This window comes from Accipiter gentilis, chromosome 1 (genome assembly GCF_929443795.1).
Source record: "Accipiter gentilis chromosome 1, bAccGen1.1, whole genome shotgun sequence".
In the NCBI taxonomy this organism is placed as follows: domain Eukaryota; kingdom Metazoa; phylum Chordata; class Aves; order Accipitriformes; family Accipitridae; genus Astur; species Astur gentilis.
In genome coordinates this window covers 4,985,330-5,004,112 of record NC_064880.1, presented here as the reverse complement: position 1 = coordinate 5,004,112, position 18,783 = coordinate 4,985,330, and the positions used below count along the sequence as shown (strand labels likewise).

Here is an 18,783-nt window from a genome sequence, read left to right as displayed (position 1 = left end):
GTTGAAAAAGAAGCTGTTTCCATGCTCTACATGCCTTTACAGAAAAGAAGGCATACCACTGATCAAAGCACAATGATTGCATAGGAGCCTCACTCTGTCCTGCAAGGGCTTTATGTGTCCTTTCCTATGTGATATGTCTGCTGGGGTAGGGGTGGTGATTTGATGGTGAGAAATAGGAAGGAAGGACGCATGCAGGGAAGATGGTGAGAAACTGAGACTGGGTGAAGGATATGAGAGAAATTTTATTTGAGAAAGTGGCTCCTTTGACCAAAGAGGACAGCTCTTTGGCACATAGGAAGATCTGTGTACGGGGAGCTAAATCAAACTCCTGGGAGGGATGTGACAATGCAAGGTAGTGGACTGTGTCAAGTTCTGTTCTGTTCTTTGCCTCTATCCCACTGATGGAGATTTGCTCTCTTGTTAAAAGGATGTGGAACACTATCAGGTGCATAGTGAGCCTATACAAAGGAGGAGGAGAAACAAGCAAATAATCTAAGTTTTTCTCAGTTTCCCCAGCAAGCAGTTTGGATTTTTCTGCCTTAAAAAAAGAAAAAAAAAAAAAGTAAAAAAAAAAAGTTGGGGGTCACTGACAGCTGGTGTCAGACTCCAGAACCACCCCACCCAAAAGGGTCATGGAGGTTTCTCCCCATGCTATGATATCTCCCTTCAGTTGCCCTGGTTTGCACAGTGCGAGTGCCCGAACATCTGCAGCACTGAGAACTTGGCTCCACAGGTTCACATGAGTCATCCAGCCTGCAAAACCATTGGAGAACGTCCCAAGGAGAGTGTCTCTGTCTTTCCCAAGGACAAGCGTTCCTCCAGCCTGGCTCACGTACCCCTTCTGGATACTCTTTGCTTTACCAGCTGCTCCATTGAGCCATAAATTTGCCATTCCAGACTCAGAGGCCCATGTCATGCAGTAGTGCAGCCAATCTTGTTCCTTGTGGTACAGGGGGAAGGTGATGAAATGGCCTCCTATCCACAATCCCACATCTGTGCCCACGGTTATCACTATCTCGTTATCCCTCTCCTGTGTGGAGTAGGAAAGAACAGTCTGACTGCCAGCATGCTGGGCTTTTGTCCAGAAACATAAGGTGAAGGCTTGGAGAGACATATCATGGAGGGGATGAACGTTCACAAAGCTCTCAATGTTTTCCACAGGGAAGTAGAAAGCTGGAAATGTGCTGGATTTAATACCTGAAATAACAAAAAAGCCAGCTGTTACATTTCCTGCTGTGCTTATGAATCAGCCCAAAACCTGAAGAATATACCCATAGGAACTAGCAGGGCTGGGGCAGTCTTCGCTGTCTTGAGCTGCAGTTACTGGCGTGTGTTGTACCAACAGGGAAGGGGCTTGAAATGATGAAAAGTTTAGCCCCCTCACCCAGCTGTTTGGAAAAATAACTTTTTTCTCCTCTTCTTTTCTCATTTTGTGTAAAGTAGAGATGATGATTGTTTATTCTAGGGGAACTGTGAGCTTAAATTCCTCACTGTTTATAATAATGTGCTTACATGTTGCAGGAGAAAGCTGCAGTTGCTGTGGGAGTATCTAGATTAGGGCAAGCTTTAATGATGCTGTAGCTGAAGAATTTGCATCAGCAGGCCTCGATATGGGACAAAATTCTACCTGCACATATCAGTACCAAACCCCTTAATGATTTAGGCCACAGATGTGTGTTTCTTACCTATGTGGCTCACTCCATTCAGCAACTCTCTCTTCATGTCTTGGAGCTGCATCTGGATTTGTTCCAGTCTGACGCTGAATTCTTCTGCATGGCATTGTTCTAGAGTAATCAGACAGCTGAATTTACAGAAGGCCAGGACCTGCACATGGTAGATTTTTTTTCTCCTTTCTAGTTCGTAGAAGGTTTGGGGAAAACCTTTGTTTTAAAATGCAGCGTCTCACCTCCATATGGCCCCTGGCTAATCAGCCATGCCAGAACTGTTTCTACAATGGGTAGTGTACCTCACCCATATGGATGCAGACACATCTGAACCTAGTATTCTTGTGTAGTGCCATGTAGTACCACTTATCTTGGGAGACCTGTGTGACACCATTGCCATCAAAACAAAGCGCTGGCACACAATCTGCAACCGACACTGCACCATTAGCAGCAAGTTGTATTGGCAGGGGGCAAAGAGGCATGTGGGCCATCTCCACCTGCTGTGCAGGAACACCGTTACACTGCTACTCTTGGGAAAGGTGATCTCTAACATGCCTAGCTTAAGTGATTTGCTACTTAACTCCTTCCACATAGGTTTCCTGACTCTCCCCAGGGGAAGCCTGAGTCCTGCCTGCTGACTCCCTTTACCTTGGGTGAGTTTGGCTCTGAAGGAGGACTCCACCACCCGCCCGTTGAGGGGCTGAGCATGCCGGTAGTCGTTGCGCAGCGTCCTGTTTTGCCAGTCCAGCAAGGTGTTCTCTAGGAGGCTGATCTGCAAGCAACACAGGCTTATTACGGAGGGCAATGGGAACAACAGTTTTGCCTAGAATTGCAGTGCAGATTTTGCAGCTCAGGATTGAACCCAGCAATATGTTACAGAGGAACCCACAGGGTGTCTTGCTGATTATTAGCAGGGGAAAGGAACAGAACATGAGGGCTTTTATCAGCTAATTCATGATAAAGATATTTTGCCTGAAGGAAGTTTTTAATACCTGCCTGATGGTATGCATGGATGGAGATTTTGCTGCTATTCTGTAGCATACTGTATTCTCACAAGTGCCTACTAGCCTTCCCCCTGCCAAAAAGAGTATTTCTCTTTCAGATGAGAACCCACTGTGATCCTCCACTACTGTAGTCTCCGCTTTATGATGTTGTTGTTCTAGAAGAAAAAGTTTCTGATGCTTTTTTTTCATTAAGGAAGATGAACCACTCTGTAAGACTTAACAGTAAGCTTATTTTAGTCACATTTACTTTTTTCCCCCTGCTAAAGCCTTTGTCCTGACAAGGTGGACAGAAAGAAGAGAAGGGGATCCTGCCACGTGATGGTATTAAACTGCTGAGACAAGTGGGGTTACTGCCCAGTGCTCCTGTGCACTCAACAAAGACCTCTGTAATGCTTCTGCTGGAGCCTGGATAACCCTTTCCTGTCAGACAGCCAAAACTCACAGCAGGCCACTCCTGAAATGATCCAATCTAGCTGCACAATGTAAATGTAGACAAGAAGAAACCTGAAATATGCTTTTAAAAATGTGCCAATTATTCTGTAATTATTTTAAAGTTGTGAATGGCTCTTTTATGTTGGGGGGGGGGGCTGGTTTTGGACTCTCTTGCAGTAATTTTTGCCTTGTTGATTCTGAGTGGTCTCTTCCTTTTTACAGTGCCTCAGCATGGTTGAGCTTAACTGAGCAGAGAGCTTTGTTATCGCTCACCAGACCTCAGGTAAACTGCTGCTATACAGAAACTAGCCCTTGCTGTGATAGAGTGTCACGGTGTCATTACAGCCACCTGTAATTCCAGTTGCTCAGGAGTCTGTCCCAAAAGCCCTATATGAGAAAGGCCCTATTAGCTCCTCTGTCAAGCTGTTCTCAAAATCACTGGAGGGCAGAAAAGGAAACTTGTGTAGAAAGGTGAAGGGTGGAGGAAAGAGAGGCTGCTCTGTCTGGTGAACAGTTATCACTCACCTGCGTGTGTGATAGGACAATTGGAGAATGGAAGATGGTCCAGATCACACTCTCGAAGCAAGGTGGGGTTGTTAGTGAGCCCTGGTACCTGTAGAAGTGCGAGAGGTTTTCTGGCAGCATGGCTTGGACATCCAGAGAAATGAGCTTTGTTGATTGACCTCAAAAGGAAACAGAAAGGCAATATTAACAATTAATGGGGAGCAAAGAGAAAGGCGAGAGTGGTGTTAGAGCTGGGATTGGCAAATCGCTTTGCCCAGAGCACTGGTATATTAGACCCTTGGCAGAACTGGACGAAGATGGAGGGAAACGAATGGTTCTTTCAGTGGGTCTACGGTTTGTCATTCAGAGATACCTGGGGTCCTGGAGGTGGTGGGCAACTGCACCTTGGTGCTTTGCCACTAACTGTTAGTCCTCGTGGGAAGCGGAGTGTATTAGTGCAGCAGAGCACCTGCGGTCTGGGTGTACAGACTGCAGGATTGTAGGAAATTATCAGATGGTGCCGCAGTGTGTTGCATAGACCTACCAGGAGTATGTTTATTGCTGCCTTGAGCATCTTCCACACCACCCTGCTGTGTGGGCTGCTGTTTGAGATACGTGGGCAGGGATGGTGTGAAGTTGTGCATGGCTGAGGATGCTTGGCCGCATAATTGCAAGCAAAGCAGCAGCAAAATGTCTGTCCCCAGACCCAGTACATATGTACAGGCTTTGAGAATATCAGGTATGTGGAAAGGCATTCCCAGGTCTTACCTGCAAACCTGATTTTTGCCAGTTTGGAAATGAATTCACTGTAGTAGGTATTCTCGAAGTGCCCATCCTAAACACAGCATAGAAACTTGAACAAAAGGTTAGTGACCTGCCTGTCCTTCTATATTACTAATCAGCTTGGGGGACTAATTGATGAATTGGGAGATAAAGAGAACAAATACTATCGCAGATCTCTCGGTAGGCTGGACAATCCCAGGCATAATAAGGTATGTACACATAGATCTCAGAATAGTGAACTGTAAGGATCCTTTTTCACCTTTCATTTCTAAACGCACACAAAATCAAGTGTTCCCATTTGCAAATCAGAGCAAAGCCTTGCGGTACAGCAGGGAGAACCCAGCTGCCACACCTGATAATCCCTCTGTACTACTTATGGGACAAATTTTTCTGGGGCTCCCAGGTTTTATTGGCTGGTATTGTGTGAACCCCAGATGACATAAGGGAAAAACAGTCCTGCTATGGCATAGTTTCCTCAAACTGAAGGCAGACATCATCTCTTAGGATAAATGTGCAAACCTAGTGCAGGCTGCTTGTGTCTGGACCTGCTCAGGCTGCGATTGTAGTATAAACAGTGATCACAGACTGGCTTTGCTCAGCAACCTGGGCATCAAACCTACCACATACAAGAAGGCAAGCACAGCCAATCCATTTGGTTTGTCTTTGGCTTCTTCAAAGCTTGAGTAGTCAGCCGAGTTGTAATGGACAATGTGCAGCTGTCAGAAGAGGGAAAGGTCATTTAGGAAGAAGTGATAAATGGCTTCCTTGGTGCTTTAAAGGACCAAATACAGACTGAAGGGAGAGTCACCATCCCACCTCCTGCTGCTTGTGCCTCGAAGCACAGCCAAATAGACCTTTAGTTTAATAGGTTTGTGATGAATGTGGAAGAACAATCTCTTCTTTGAAAGATATTATTGCTATTGCAATGGCTTTTCTTAGTCTTTTGTGCCAGCACCATCAGGCTCAGCCCTTGCATTGCACCAACCACCTGCACTTACGGGAGCCCTGTTTCTCCCACTTGCCTCTGCCTTGCTTCCTGCAGGCTTTGTGTGCTGCAGCCTCCCATTTTCCAGTTGCCATGCTTGCAACACACCCTCCCTCCACACCGCTCCATTCACAAGTACCTCTGCAAAGTATCTCATCCCGTCTATGGTGTGTTCAGAGCCGCTGGTCTCCAGGTCCAGGCCACCCCAGTGCAGATGCATCTGTACAGCTGTGTAGAGGCCTGGGAGCCCTCCAGAGATGTGCATGGTGGGTGGCAAATCAATCTGGACTGAAAAACAGGATTGGAGACAGCAGTGGGTGCAGCCATGGCCATTCCTGTAGCTATGCTTACAGTGCCTGGTGCTGTCTGCCAATAACACCCTCTCTGAAATAACCTGGCACACTCATGTTCAGGGAACTAACTCCAGTATGCAAGGAAAAGCACTGAAGCTTAAAGCTAGGTGTGCTTAAAATCCTTCCTGACCTCAGGCTTCTGCACCACAAAGACCATACCGGGCACAAAGATGACTGGGCACTAGCTGTGTCTGCAGACTTCTTTTCCATCTGAACAGCTCTGGGTTTTTCCTTAGGCAGTAATAAGTGTGCTTTAAGACTAATCTCTTGCACAGTACATCACATCTTGCGAGGCGGTGCACAGATTTGTTAACTACTTTATTTCTGAGGAAGAAAAGGGGGATAGAAATCAACAAAGTGACTGGCCTCATCTAACCTGTCATCATAATTTCCAGTGTTCTGGGCCCTGCATCTTCTAGGAACAGGCATATTGGGCCAGAGCCCTGTAAGTTTGAAAAAGCTGTGTTAATGCTTTAAGGATGTGTAGAGACAAATCGCTTTGCTTTTCCTTGCCAAGGAGTATTCACAAAGAGACTATGAAACATTTCTGCTCATGTACTGCCACAAATCACATATTATGTTAATAAATACACTAAATCTAGGAGTGAAAATAGAGAATTGGCTCATCCTAATGAAAACCCAGAGCATGTTATAAAAAATAGCAACCAGCCTTGCAAAAGGTATCACAGTATATGATTCATTGGTCATAGTTTGGGTTTATAAGAAGTTTCTTTGGTTTGTAAGCTGTTTACAGACAGACAAGATGAAAACATGTTTCCTTGTAACATCCCAAAGAGTCTAGAGTGGGGGGAAAAAAACTATCTACCTTTTTACATAAGATCTCTGCTGACTGCCTTTCATAATTAGGGTTATTTACCTCAAGTACCTCACGGTGGTTTCTGCTTTCTGCAAACACAGCCGGAGAATTATGTTCTGAGTTTATGGGAAGCTTAAGTCTTCTGTAAGATATTTTATGCAAATACTTTGCAGAAAGCATGAAGGTAGGTAACAGCCCAGTTTGCTTCTACTTTTCACCAGCATAAAGTGTGTGTGGAAAGCATGACTGCTCTGAGCTCGAAGTGCCTTACTCCTGCTTAGTTCTAGTTTTGCCAGGTAGTGCAAAATTGGCTGGGATTATGCAGTGTGAATCTGACTGTAACTGTGCCTTTCTCTAGCATTTCTGCTCTGCAATTTGAACTCTTGTCTGTTACTGCCTTACCGATTACAGCACACGCAGCAAAGCCTATTTTCCCATCTCTGGCCTCTGAGGTGGTTGAGTTTAATGAAGGCCACATTTGAGGTCCCAGTTCTAAAATGAATCTGCTACTGGAGGAAGCATGCACATCCTGCATGGATGACATTTTAATCATCCAGATAAAGACATAGTATGTCCTTGCTACCTGCTAGAGGACCAATCCTGTTTAAAAAAAACAAAACCAAAACGAAGTCCAAATGCCAAATACAAAAGATTTCATTAACTAAGGTTATCTGTGTGAGTGTGTTTGCACACGGACATTCTGCACTACTGCAAATAGGCTTTCTCAGGTGGCATTTAGCCTGGTAATTATACAACTAGAGAGAAAGTGTAGCTGGTTTCTTAGGTGAGACACTTGGTTTTCAGATCCTGACAGCCTGTAAGGAGAGTCCTGTTGATAAATCCGTCTCCTGTCCCTTTCAGATCAGCTGAATGCTTTCTATTGTGGCCTAGTGGAATATTTTCCTTGACAGATATTGCTAACCTGTCCCATCTCACTGAAGCCAGTAGGAAAACCTAGCCTGACTTTACAGGAGCTGTGAATAAGGACAGTCATTTGCCTTTGTTCTTTACTAAAATGCCCTGCGTCAGAAAATCATTGTTTTGATGTTAACAAAAGAATAGGAAAATACACACGTGTGGTCAGATCTGAAAGCTAAACCTGCAGAAAGTAATTTGTAGGCAGTCAGAGTAGCAATGTTGACATGACAGCTTCTAACAGAATGTAGAGCTTGTGCGGGCAACAAACAGGAGTTATGATTTTCAGAAATAAAATCCCAACAGTTTTTCTCTGAAGGCAGTATGTCTCTCATCACTTCATTTCCTTGCTCTCACACCGTATTTCTCTCTCACGCTTTGTTACAGAAAGGAAGAAAGGACTGTTGTGCAGGATTAAAGAGCTACCAGCTTTACGTTCCAAACACCTTCCCTAAAATACTCATTCCCTCTCTACTGCAGCTATTAGAAAATTGTCTCATTCCTCATCTGTAGTCCAAAACCATTATCCCAACAGTACCAGCTGATTAATTATTTAGACAATGAATTACAGACTGCAGCAGGGGAATCCAGGACCTCCTAAATGATAAGCCTTGCCCTGAGACTGTGTGGCCCAAAGCAAGTCTTTTAACCCATGCTGTGCTTCAGCTTGCCTTCCTGAGACCTGAAATACCAGTCCTCTGACTATAAAGGAGGGATTCTCCTCAGTGTTCTACATTGTATGAACTATATCTAACCAAACCTTGCATGCAGACTTGCTACTGAACTATGATTCTCTATTCCTATCACTTCTAGTTTTTATTATTGCACAGGGGAAAAAAGATGCATTTTCTGAATGCAGGGAGGAGTCAGTATGACCCAAATACTACTCCTTACTATTGTCCTGCAGTCTTGTAGTTCACTGAAAGAAAGGGTCAATCTATAATGTTCTAGCTGCCTTTCATCCCTTTTTAATGTCTAACAGAGAAAATATCCTGCAGAAATATAACTGCCTTTTTTTTTTTCTCTGGTTTATATATGTGTTTCTGGAAAGCTTTCATGTGTGATTGGGGAAAACACCAAAACTAGGAGAGCAGAATGAGGTGAGATAGTAAAGTGAGGTGAGTGTAAAAAAAAAAAAAAAAAAAAGGGAGGGGGTGCCTTTTCTGTGGATAGCACTTCAATCAGCTAAAATGAATAATCTGTTTCTGCACTGTCATGAGCTTGATATACTCCCAGGGCACCTGCTCAGCCAAGGAAGAAAAAAACGCCTACTGCTACAGCAAAGTTTGCTCATTCCATCACATTTCAACCTAGTGTGACTTGCTGGCCACAGAAGATTTGTGATCATGTTCTAGCTACGGCAGAGTGTTGAGATGAACACACAGGAGCTGTTCCCATATCATGCACGTGCTGGGAAAATACATACCTGAAGTCATAAAGTCTCCTTTATATCCCAAACACAATGTAATAAGTGCATGCTACACTGCCTGGTGGAAGCCTCCAGAGGATGCACTACAGCCTGCTTCAAAGCTTAAAAGCAGAAAGCTGTCAGGTTCCGGTATCTCTTCCATCAGTTGTCTCAGCAGGAAGGTATGTTCTTTCTCCCACTGAATGCACTGCAGTACTCAACCCCATATGATGGCACAGAAAGCTGAACTCAGCAGTATAGGACGCTAACAAAGAGGTGTGGATAAAAAGGGTTGGGTTTTCAGGACAGCCCTACTATTAAAGACACCTGCATTTCAAAAATGTAAGGCCTTTGCTTTGCTGCTGCTGGCCTGTTCCCTGCACTCTTGGCTGCCAGCATCACCGACGGTCATGGAAGCAGTGCATGGGAGGGCCCTGGGTGCTGCATGTGCGGTGATCCGTGCATGTACGAAGCCATGGCTTGGGGCAAAATGCAGCTGGAGCGGACAGGCAGCACTTGCTTCCTTGTGCCTTAGAGCTTCTCTTGCTGACTAAAAGATGACTGACAGCTCGAGCTCTTGCAGGACCAAATAAACTCCTTGAGCTCTATGCCCCAATTTCTGTTTCAGGCTGCTGCTTTGTCAGCAATGACTTCTTGACCAGCTCCTCTTTTTAGGTATGTAATGAGAAGGATCCCCCTAGTCTTACCAGAGTGACCGTTGTTGGTCATTGTGAAATCCCCCTGCAAAGGCCCGTCATAACCACTCAGCTCCAGCTGCAGCAACTGGGGGTTGTACCTCACTTTTTTCCTCTGGATGTCAATTGGAGATTGGTGTTTGCCAGCACAGTCTGCAAAGTGCTTTCCCCAGTGCTCTTCATCCAGCTCTCCTTCTGCGTGGAGGAGAAACAAACCAGGTTATTAGAACATGGTGAGAACTGCTGTTAGCTCAGGAGTCAGAAAACTCTCCTCATTTGCCAGCAGGGCATGTCAATCTAGTTATTATAACACTAGGACTTGCAGCAATAAAAGGTTCTCTGCCTTCCCTAGAGTGAAAATATATGTTATTCTGTCTGCAGGACAACTGTGCTGCAAAATAAGAAACCTGCATTGCAGTAATAGCTTACTGATCACTGGAGATTGAACCTCCACCAAAAGAGAAGCAGTGTTCATATAGAAATGGGGATTTAAATGTGTCTTAACTGCCAAAGTTGTGGAATCGGGTTCTCAACTGATGTGAGAGTGAATAGGACCAGGGCAATGGGTGGGAAGTCTCTGCTTAGCAAATTTGCTGCCAGTTCCTGATCCTATTTTTAACTAGGGAGAGAACTAACAAAAGAAGAATAGGAATGAAATGGCTTAAATAAATGGAACCTTTTATTATATGTTTTCTGGGATAGGAGTGGTCTGGGGTGGCTTTGATGTCCTGGGTGTGTTTTTATTAACAAAACCCACCCCTTTCCTCAGCACAGTACTATGCCTCTTCCTGGTGCCCCCTTTTTACACACAACAAATAATGAGAAAGTGATTCATTGCTTTGGTGAGACACATCCTTGTATGGAATAGGACCTGGGCATCCCAATTTCTGGATTTGGTTGATTGCTCTTAGCTTTTGATGCCCTTCCAGCCCCCAGGCCTAATAGGCCCTAAAGGTCACGCTAAGTGTTAATACCAGCTCCTTCTCCTGCTCAGTGTCACTGGCTCAGACGCAAACCTTTGACATGGGACTAAGAACTAAAGGCCTTAGCTTCACCTGCACATGCTCATCATTTCTGCAAGTATTTAATACTAAAAAATCTCTTGTGGTCACCTATGGAGGAAGCAAATGTGTAAGAGACCTGGCACGCTGGATGCTAGCCTTTTTCCAATGGCTTTAAGCCTCTTAGGCCTAATTTGAATCTTTCCTGCAGAGGTCTGAGTGACGCTGAAACTCTTAACAGATGCTTGAACCTTTCAAGGCTATTTTCCCTCTCATAGTGCTATATTTAGGACTTTAAGGATAAGTAGGAATTTTGATGCCATCTCTGTCGTGGCTGTGACTGACAATCAGTAAGGAAACCTTTTCTTCTTCACCCCAGAACTGCAATATATTGATCAATGTCAGAGTCATGTCTGTCTGAGACAAACAGAGCTAGAGCTAAGGAGTAATCATCATGTGATTGTTAAACTCACTGACTTCAAATCCTGCAGAGATGGTTTGGAAGGAGAGGTGATTGTTGTAAAAAGAAAATAGTTCAAAACTACTTCAACATCTTCCTAATTTTCAAATTATTATAATTACAGCCACACCTAAGGATTTGTTACTATTTGCTAATTCTTTTCTTTTTATTTTGTTTAAGTAATGTCAATTTGCAAGTATTTGTTTCCTGACATTGATTAAATATGGGAGGCTTAGGAGATGCAGGCAGCCTGGCCAAAAGAAAATTCAGAGAGAACTTCTGCAAACAGCTTAGTGTCCTAATTGCGATGTTGCATCTAGTCAACAATATCCTTTGTTTTAGCTTGATTCCCAGCCCAGTGAAGATCATACAAGGACTACCATTTACTTCAAAGAGCTCTGCAAACAACCCCCTAAAACAAATGAAAATCAGATAAAATTTCACAGAAAATATAAATACATGAATAAGTAATTCTTAGTGAGCTGTACTGCATGGAATATGACAATAAAATAATAAACAGCCAGTTTTTAAAGCTTTTCCTTCCAGTATCATCCAAAGGGCAGCTTTTATTCTAACACATTGTAAAGATTTTGCCCATTGTTTGAACCTCATTGGTCTGCCAACTCTGACAATGTGTCCTAACCACACAAAGGCGTAAAAAGGGGTGACATTGAAGAAAATCACTTTCAAGACACATAGGCATCAATAAAGTGGAATAAATTAGCTGCTCTGTGGAGATCTTTCACTAACGGAAAAAGAGTCAAGCTGAGTGTTGTTTCTGCAGCACAAAAAGGATGGGAGCGTCTTTTAGCAAGCAGTAGCAATCCCCAAACAGCCTCATTTTTCATTACCTTTGTATGTCCAGTGCACTAGGTGAGAGCAGCCCAGATGCACCAGGAGCAGCTGCAACAAGACAGCTGTGATCCACATGTCGCTTGCTGTATCTGCAGTCAGAACCAAAGTGGAGAGTTCATTTCTTTAAAAATCCTCAGGAAGTGTAAATACCAATTTACTCCAGGTATGGCCTTTCCAGCACCCATTCCACCCTTCTCCTCACCCATCCAAAACATTATTGCCATAGAGATATTTTATTTGGACAGTCAACTTTAAACACTAAAGGTACTTCATTGATTCTTTGAACCAAGCCGCCTGTGCAAATGGAACAGGTTTCCCGCGATGGACAAAACTGATGGCCTCGGAGTCACTGTCTGACCCCAGCTGCTGCACGCTCTCTGCCCGCTTTTCCTGTCCGTTCATTCCTGATGAGCAGGTAGAAAAGCTTCCTTGCAAGTATCCTTAAACCAGTGCTTTGTAAGCAAAGATACCTAACAGATCTCAAAACACTGTCCTGAGGTGGCCAACTGTCTCCTTGTTACACAGAGGAAGGGGCCAAGGCAGAAGGCATTTAAGGGGCTGGTTTTCAAAAGTGCTGAATATTCACAATCTTATTAGAAGTCAAAATTGTAGACACTTAGCTCCTTTGAAAATCGGACTTCTCAGGCCAGATTTAAAAGTGCTCCACACCCACAAGCTCAGTATTTCAAAGCATGTTGCTTTCAACACCTTCCCTAGTCACTGAAAATCTAGTTTTGAATGTGAGAGAGTTGCAACCTTTGGAAAATTCAACGCTCTGAAGAACTCTTTAGACTGTTGAAAGATACAGGCATGATACAAGATACTGAAACCCTGATGACTTCTTAAAAAACATATGGGAATTCAAATAACACCTAGCAGGTGTCAATGTTTAAATGCTCTTGTGGACTTCAGTACTGGCTCTGTACATATTCAGCCACTCGGTTTCCTTAAAAATGTGTCCCAACCAAATAATTGCCCAAGGTCCAGTAAAAAAAGTCATTCAGCAAACCAGGGAACAGACCATGGATCTTGTGCCTGCCTTTTTGTAACCTGTTTCTAGGCGAATGTCATTCCCTTTGAAAAGCCTTCTTCCCACCCCCCAAGAATGACACACTACCAACAGCCTTTTCTGCCCAGCACTGCTTCCCAACCCATAAACCCACAATTTAATAACAAAAGGGGAGCAGAAGTCTCTGCAGGAATGGAATTTTCACCTGGTGCTGAGAGGAGCTACGGCCTACATCAAATGCAAATCAACTTTGCAGTTGATTTGGGGTGACAGGCAGCAATATGAAACATTTGGCAAGAAAGCTCACATCAGTGAAATCTCAGCACTTCTGTTTGCAATGCCCTTGCCACTTGCAATAATATTTGCAATTATTATTTTCAGCAATAAGGTACATAATAACAGTAATTCAACCATGAGAGCCAGAGTTGGGTTAGATTTCACGTGAACTCAGGTTTCTAGGATTAGACTGTGCTGAAGAACAGAAGCAGGTTTTTATTCAAAATCTTATTCTTTGCAAATGAATTGTTAACATTAAAAGGCCCTTCCTGGTTTGCTGTTTTGTGCGGTGCATATTTAATCTTTGGAAACTGCTGTAATATTGAGTTGATTAACCAAATGTGTATTTTCCCCTCTCTCCCCTGAAGAAGTCATTTATTCTGACAGTTGCACTGAACTGTGTAAGGACTAAACTAATCAAACATGCCCTGCAATGCAGTTCATAATCCTTGTGTATCCAGTTGGGTAAATAAGCTTTGAAATTAGCTGAGGGAGAAATTTTGGGGGTTTATACCTGTTTATACTCCAGGATTCCACACAGCAGCACATGAGGGTGTGAACAAGAGTCAAGAACAGGAGGTCATCTCTGCACCAAAGCATCCCTCCTGCCACCCTGCCTGTGTGTGCACGCCAAGAGTGTTTAAATGGATGTCATTCAGGGACAAGCTGTTTCTCTTGCCTGTGCTTTATCGATCAGCTAGCCCAGTCTGCACAAAGGATTTGAAATAAAGCCCATTTGAGAATGTACTGGTGCCAGCAAACTGGAGATGAGTGAATTAATTTTTAATGGAGCTTTTGCAACATGCTAAAATTGTGACATTTCACTTGACATCAGCAAGCGCTGTGGGTGCTCCGCACATCCAAAACCCACATGTCTGTTAGCTCAAGTTAGCTTCCCCCAAATTAGTGGCTACTCTGGAAGACACAGAAATCTGGGGAGAGGACTTACTAAGGGCACTAAGTATGAATTTGTTTTGGAGTTATGACTGAACAATAATTTTAATTAAACTCTTTAAATGTATTTGAATATTAAGCTTCTAACTACAAGCTGAATAGTACGGAAGGAGTCCTCCTCCTGTATAAAGTATTGCACACATCAACCATTGCTTATTGGTTCTTGGAGCTATAGCATTTTTAGTGTATATGGTATTAAACCTGGCTGTCTTGAGGTTTGTCTTTGTTAGTCATCTGTTTTGCTACCTCAATATAATTGCTAGAGAGAAGTACAGACGTAGTGCCTAGGAACTCCAGGTATCACGGCAGGACCGTACTTGAAGTAAACTGGTGTTTTACAAGTGAAGATTATTGTAGGTCTAACAGGACTCATCTCTGCACCCAGATTTAGCCAGTGGGAAAATCTAATGTTGGGTATCTCAGCCATGAATATTCTTGGCATGATTTCTTCACAAAGGCAGGCTACTTTCACACAGATGCAGTTACATAGACTTCAGCCTCCCCCCTCCCGCCTCGACTACAGTAGGAAATAAGCCTTTTATCCCACATCATTGGCTTCCATGCACTTCACTTTTATCTCTACAGTTTTCCCTGACTCTCTGCCATCTTTTAAATCCTGCTTCTCCCAGGCTATTCCCTCTGTCCTCGCTGGCCTAAAGCTCAGCTCAAGTCTGACTTTCAGATCCATTCTGAGTATTGGTAGCCACATTAAAACCTTGACATAGCATTGAAGTAGCTGGCTCAATACCTCAGTGCTCCTTTGACCCAAAACTTGAAAGGGTTAACTCCTTTCCCTCTGAATCAGCAGGAATTTCATCAGGGGTTGCAGTAATAGCTCCATCACTCCCAAGTCCAGCAAACATTTGACCAGGAACAGGCTGTTTGATACGAGATGGACAGATTGCCTTCAATCAGGCTATTTTTGTAAGTGAGTCTAAAACCTCTTCAAACAGAGCTTTTGCTGCTGAAGTCATGCTCGATGAATAAAAGTATTCAGAGCCTACACAAGTTTTATGAAAGACAAAAAGCAGATAGTGCTGGTAGGCCCAAGCCCATGAGGAAAGCTGGCAATAGCTGTGCGGATTGAAACATGAGATCCTTTTATTCAACAATTCCTGTCATGTTTTTACATCTTCCTTGCAAAACTGGCCCTCGCTTCTTTGAAATTTTGCCCATGCTTTTTTTTTTTTTTCCTCCATTTTTGCCCCCTGGCTTTCAACTACATACAGAGATCACAGAAGTCAGAGGTAGAAAAGCACTAGAATTCATTTCTCCAGTTCACAGAATCCCTTTAGGCCTCCTTCCTCTTATATAATATTTTGATGTGCTTGGCTAAATTCACCTTCTACCAACATAAATTCACATACATTTGTTGATTCTACTGAAGCTTTGTGATAGATATGGGCTTTGAGGCAGTCAGAGATAGACACCAGAGGTTTACAGTGTTCCTAAAAGCAGGATTTGTCCATTCTAAAGCAGAGAGGTTTCCTCTGCGAATTCCATTTCACGGTCTAACAGATCTCAGCATTAGCTGCCTGCCGTTCATTGTCAACCTAAATTTTCTTTTGCTTCGTTTCAGCCAATTACTCTTAGTTATAGCTATAGCCCTTGGATTATCTTAAAATACTTTTCACTCTTTAATGTTCCTATCACTTCTGGTGTGGTTATCACCTCACTGCACCACAAGCATGAGCAGCCTTTCACTCGCCATTTCCCCAAGGTGGCAAAAAGGACAATGTGATGCTATAAAAGGAAGAGAACATGGCCAAATAATCCCTTTTCATTTTCATTTCCAGGAAATGTAATTACAGTCCTTGTAATGTCTATGTTGGTCTGCTCTACAGACTTTGCTGAAAGTGACTTCATGTTCTGGATCTCTACTTGAGACTTTGAAAAAAACAAAGTGTGAAGGGAAGATTAGGAAAGGGGAAGTCAATCTTCCTTCTGCATTTAGTGTGAGGTACACAGGAACGTAGCCTGAGTGTGAGGATTGAAGGAGTGCTGTCGAGAGCCGGCCTGGGAGAAATTTTTCCATCATACCAGGGCTCTATGCTGTGGACTGGATGGTGGTGGGATAAAGGAGGAATAATTCAGTGACAGGACAGCTTGTCAGCATGTGCAAATAGCTGTCCACCTTCTCAGACACTGCGTTATTAGTATTTTATACATATCTGCACCTCCTTCCATAAAAATACTCATTTTGCTCCTGATCTCCCAGCGTAATAACATGCAAAGGAAGCACAGTTGCGGCTCAGTCTCTCTGAAAATCAATATTAGCAGCACATAAACACAAGAGAAGACCCCAAGCCCCTTAACAAACAAACACTCTTCACAAAACAAAAAATGGCTCTGGAAACATGGCTGTTGCCCACTGCTGGGTAAGCACTTTTCCTTTCTTATTTCAGCTGCATTGTGTGTTGAGCAGCTGTGACATCCAGTGGCCAAACACAATACAGTTGGGTTTGGTACAGAACTCTTCATACATGGTAACAATAACAGAGCCCTTCCATTGCACTTTTCATCTTCAAAGAGCTGTACAAACAGTAATTCATTAACCCCTACACAGCTCAGTGGGGCAGATCAATGTAGTGACACTAAAAGTACACGTGAGGAGGGGAAACCACTCTCCAAGCTTTCCACAAGCATGGCAAGCAGCTCTCTAGAGTGATGAAAACCCTGCGCTAGGATCACAGTACAAGACCTTCACCCACCGCTGCAGAGAGCAGCTGCTGACAAATAAGGGATCAGAAAGGTGGAGCTCATTCAGCATCCTGAAGAAGAGGCCACACCTGAGGGAAGGGTTGTGCTCTTTTTCCCTAGAGCAAGAAAGCCTGTGGTTAGGGACTGGGGAAAGCTATATGCGAAGACAAAGCAGGAGCAGAGCTGGTTTGGAAAAGGATGCTTTGTCAGAGGCCTAGCCAGAGGAAAAGGCTTGTGCAGTGATTTTCTAAAGATATCAGAGGACTTTCTTGATCGATGTAAAAGGTAGGGAAAGGAGCACAAACATGGATTTGCATTAAGAAATACAGTGGTGGAATCAAAGAAATGTGACTGTGATGAGATCCCAGCAGTTAACTGGGATTCCGCTTGTGTCAGGTAAATTGGAAGGTAAAGAAAACAAATCAGTGGAAAAGAGGAGCTGAGTCTCACCCATGGAACAGGGCATCCCCCATTGATGCTAGCAAACACCTATTCCACAAAGAAAGAGAGAAAAAAATAGACCAAGAGAAGGGTTTTCACAGGCCCACATTAATGGGGAAGAATAGTGAGTATAAAGTCTTTGACAGAGGTTTAATCACAGCATTTAGTACGGCTGCTGCATTTCAGATTTTGCTCAACTCCTTGACTATGCTTGAGGTACGTGCTGAGAGAGCTAAGTGTGAGGGCCAGAGTGTGTTTGCTGAGCTGCTTACAGCCTGCGAGAGTTAGTTTTCAATGAGTGTTACAGGAGCAATTACTCCATATCCCATAGAGAGTAAGATCCAGGAAGACATGTAGGCATTATGTGTCTAGGTATGACTTTGCCACCTTAAGCTTCCTTTCTAGCCCATGCAGAGAAACAGCCTTGATACAGATGCTGCATTTTATATGGGTATCTTTGAGATCAATCCAGACATGCCTGTTTCATTGTGATTATAAAAGCAGACTTGCATGACTCAGAGATCCAAACTATGGACAGATGCATTCAGTTTCAGAGACCAGGAAATCAGTCCCTGCTTTCCTCAAGTCATCTGTGCCCCCAGTGTTGGCTTGCTCAGACCTGCAGTGTTTTTTTGCTGCAGGCAAGGTCCATGCAGGGACATTCGGCAAGAGCAGAAGCGCCCACAGCCCCTTCTCTCCCAGTAGCTTATCGCCACTATACTCTGCCTGTGCAAGAGAGGGGAAGATGATAGGAGCTAAAAGTGATTCCCATGAGAATGAGGTCGATTTTTAAGGCAGGAAGACAACATGAAGGAAATTTAAATCCTCCTGTCTGTGCTGTACCTGTTCTGTGGCAAGAGAATCCTGCTTGATAACTCTTAGGCTTTACATAAGCATTACGCATTCATTAAGAAAACAAATGAGTTGTTATTGGTTTACTCATACTGGTTTTTTTCAGGTTTCCTTTCTAAAAAAACCCCTAAATACTAAATATAATTTCTTAATGGCTAATTGATTCCTAGCTTGCTTTCCCCTTTATAGCAGAATATATTTCGAAGTGAGAGGGAAAGATCTGCTCAGCAAGGAGTCTTGAACACCCTGTAAGAGGTAGTGCAAGACTTGCATACTGGCCTCTGTAAAGGGGATTACTTAATGGTTTTGTCATGGTTTGAATGAGCAGCTATGGCCTTTGGATGCACAATTCCTGGCAATTAATATCCAGCTGGTTTAAAAGCTTTCAGCCTCATCTCAAATCATCATATCAGATTATGAGCTGCTGGGAAATGTATTCTTTGGTATTAGCACCCTGATTTGTGTGTTGGTTCACTTCCAAATAACTCTTCATCATCTCATGAAAATGGATGTAGTAGTTTTATATGTAGGTTAGCATTTACGGTAGTTAACAAGTAGTATATATTTTTCCTATTCCAGCTACCTTACCTGCTTTTTTGTTGTTGCCATGGTTCTTGTGCAGTACTGTTTAATTTTAAATAAAACATGTTCAAAGTATTCTGCCTAGTACACGAG

The 18,783-nt window shown here is 43.4% G+C and overlaps 1 protein-coding gene across 1 annotated transcript; it reads right to left on the bottom strand.

Annotated features, from left to right (window-relative positions):
- Nucleotides 1–583: 583 nt before the first annotated feature.
- CA6 (carbonic anhydrase 6) lies at nucleotides 584–11,951 on the bottom strand. The gene is made up of 9 exons (XM_049815641.1): nucleotides 11,873–11,951; nucleotides 9,573–9,755; nucleotides 5,512–5,660; nucleotides 5,008–5,103; nucleotides 4,373–4,439; nucleotides 3,626–3,783; nucleotides 2,313–2,436; nucleotides 1,686–1,784; nucleotides 584–1,197 (listed from the first exon to the last, which is right to left on the bottom strand). The coding sequence occupies exons 1-9, from the start codon at nucleotides 11,949–11,951 to the stop codon at nucleotides 584–586; spliced, it is 1,569 nt and encodes a 522-aa protein (XP_049671598.1).
- Nucleotides 11,952–18,783: the final 6,832 nt, after the last annotated feature.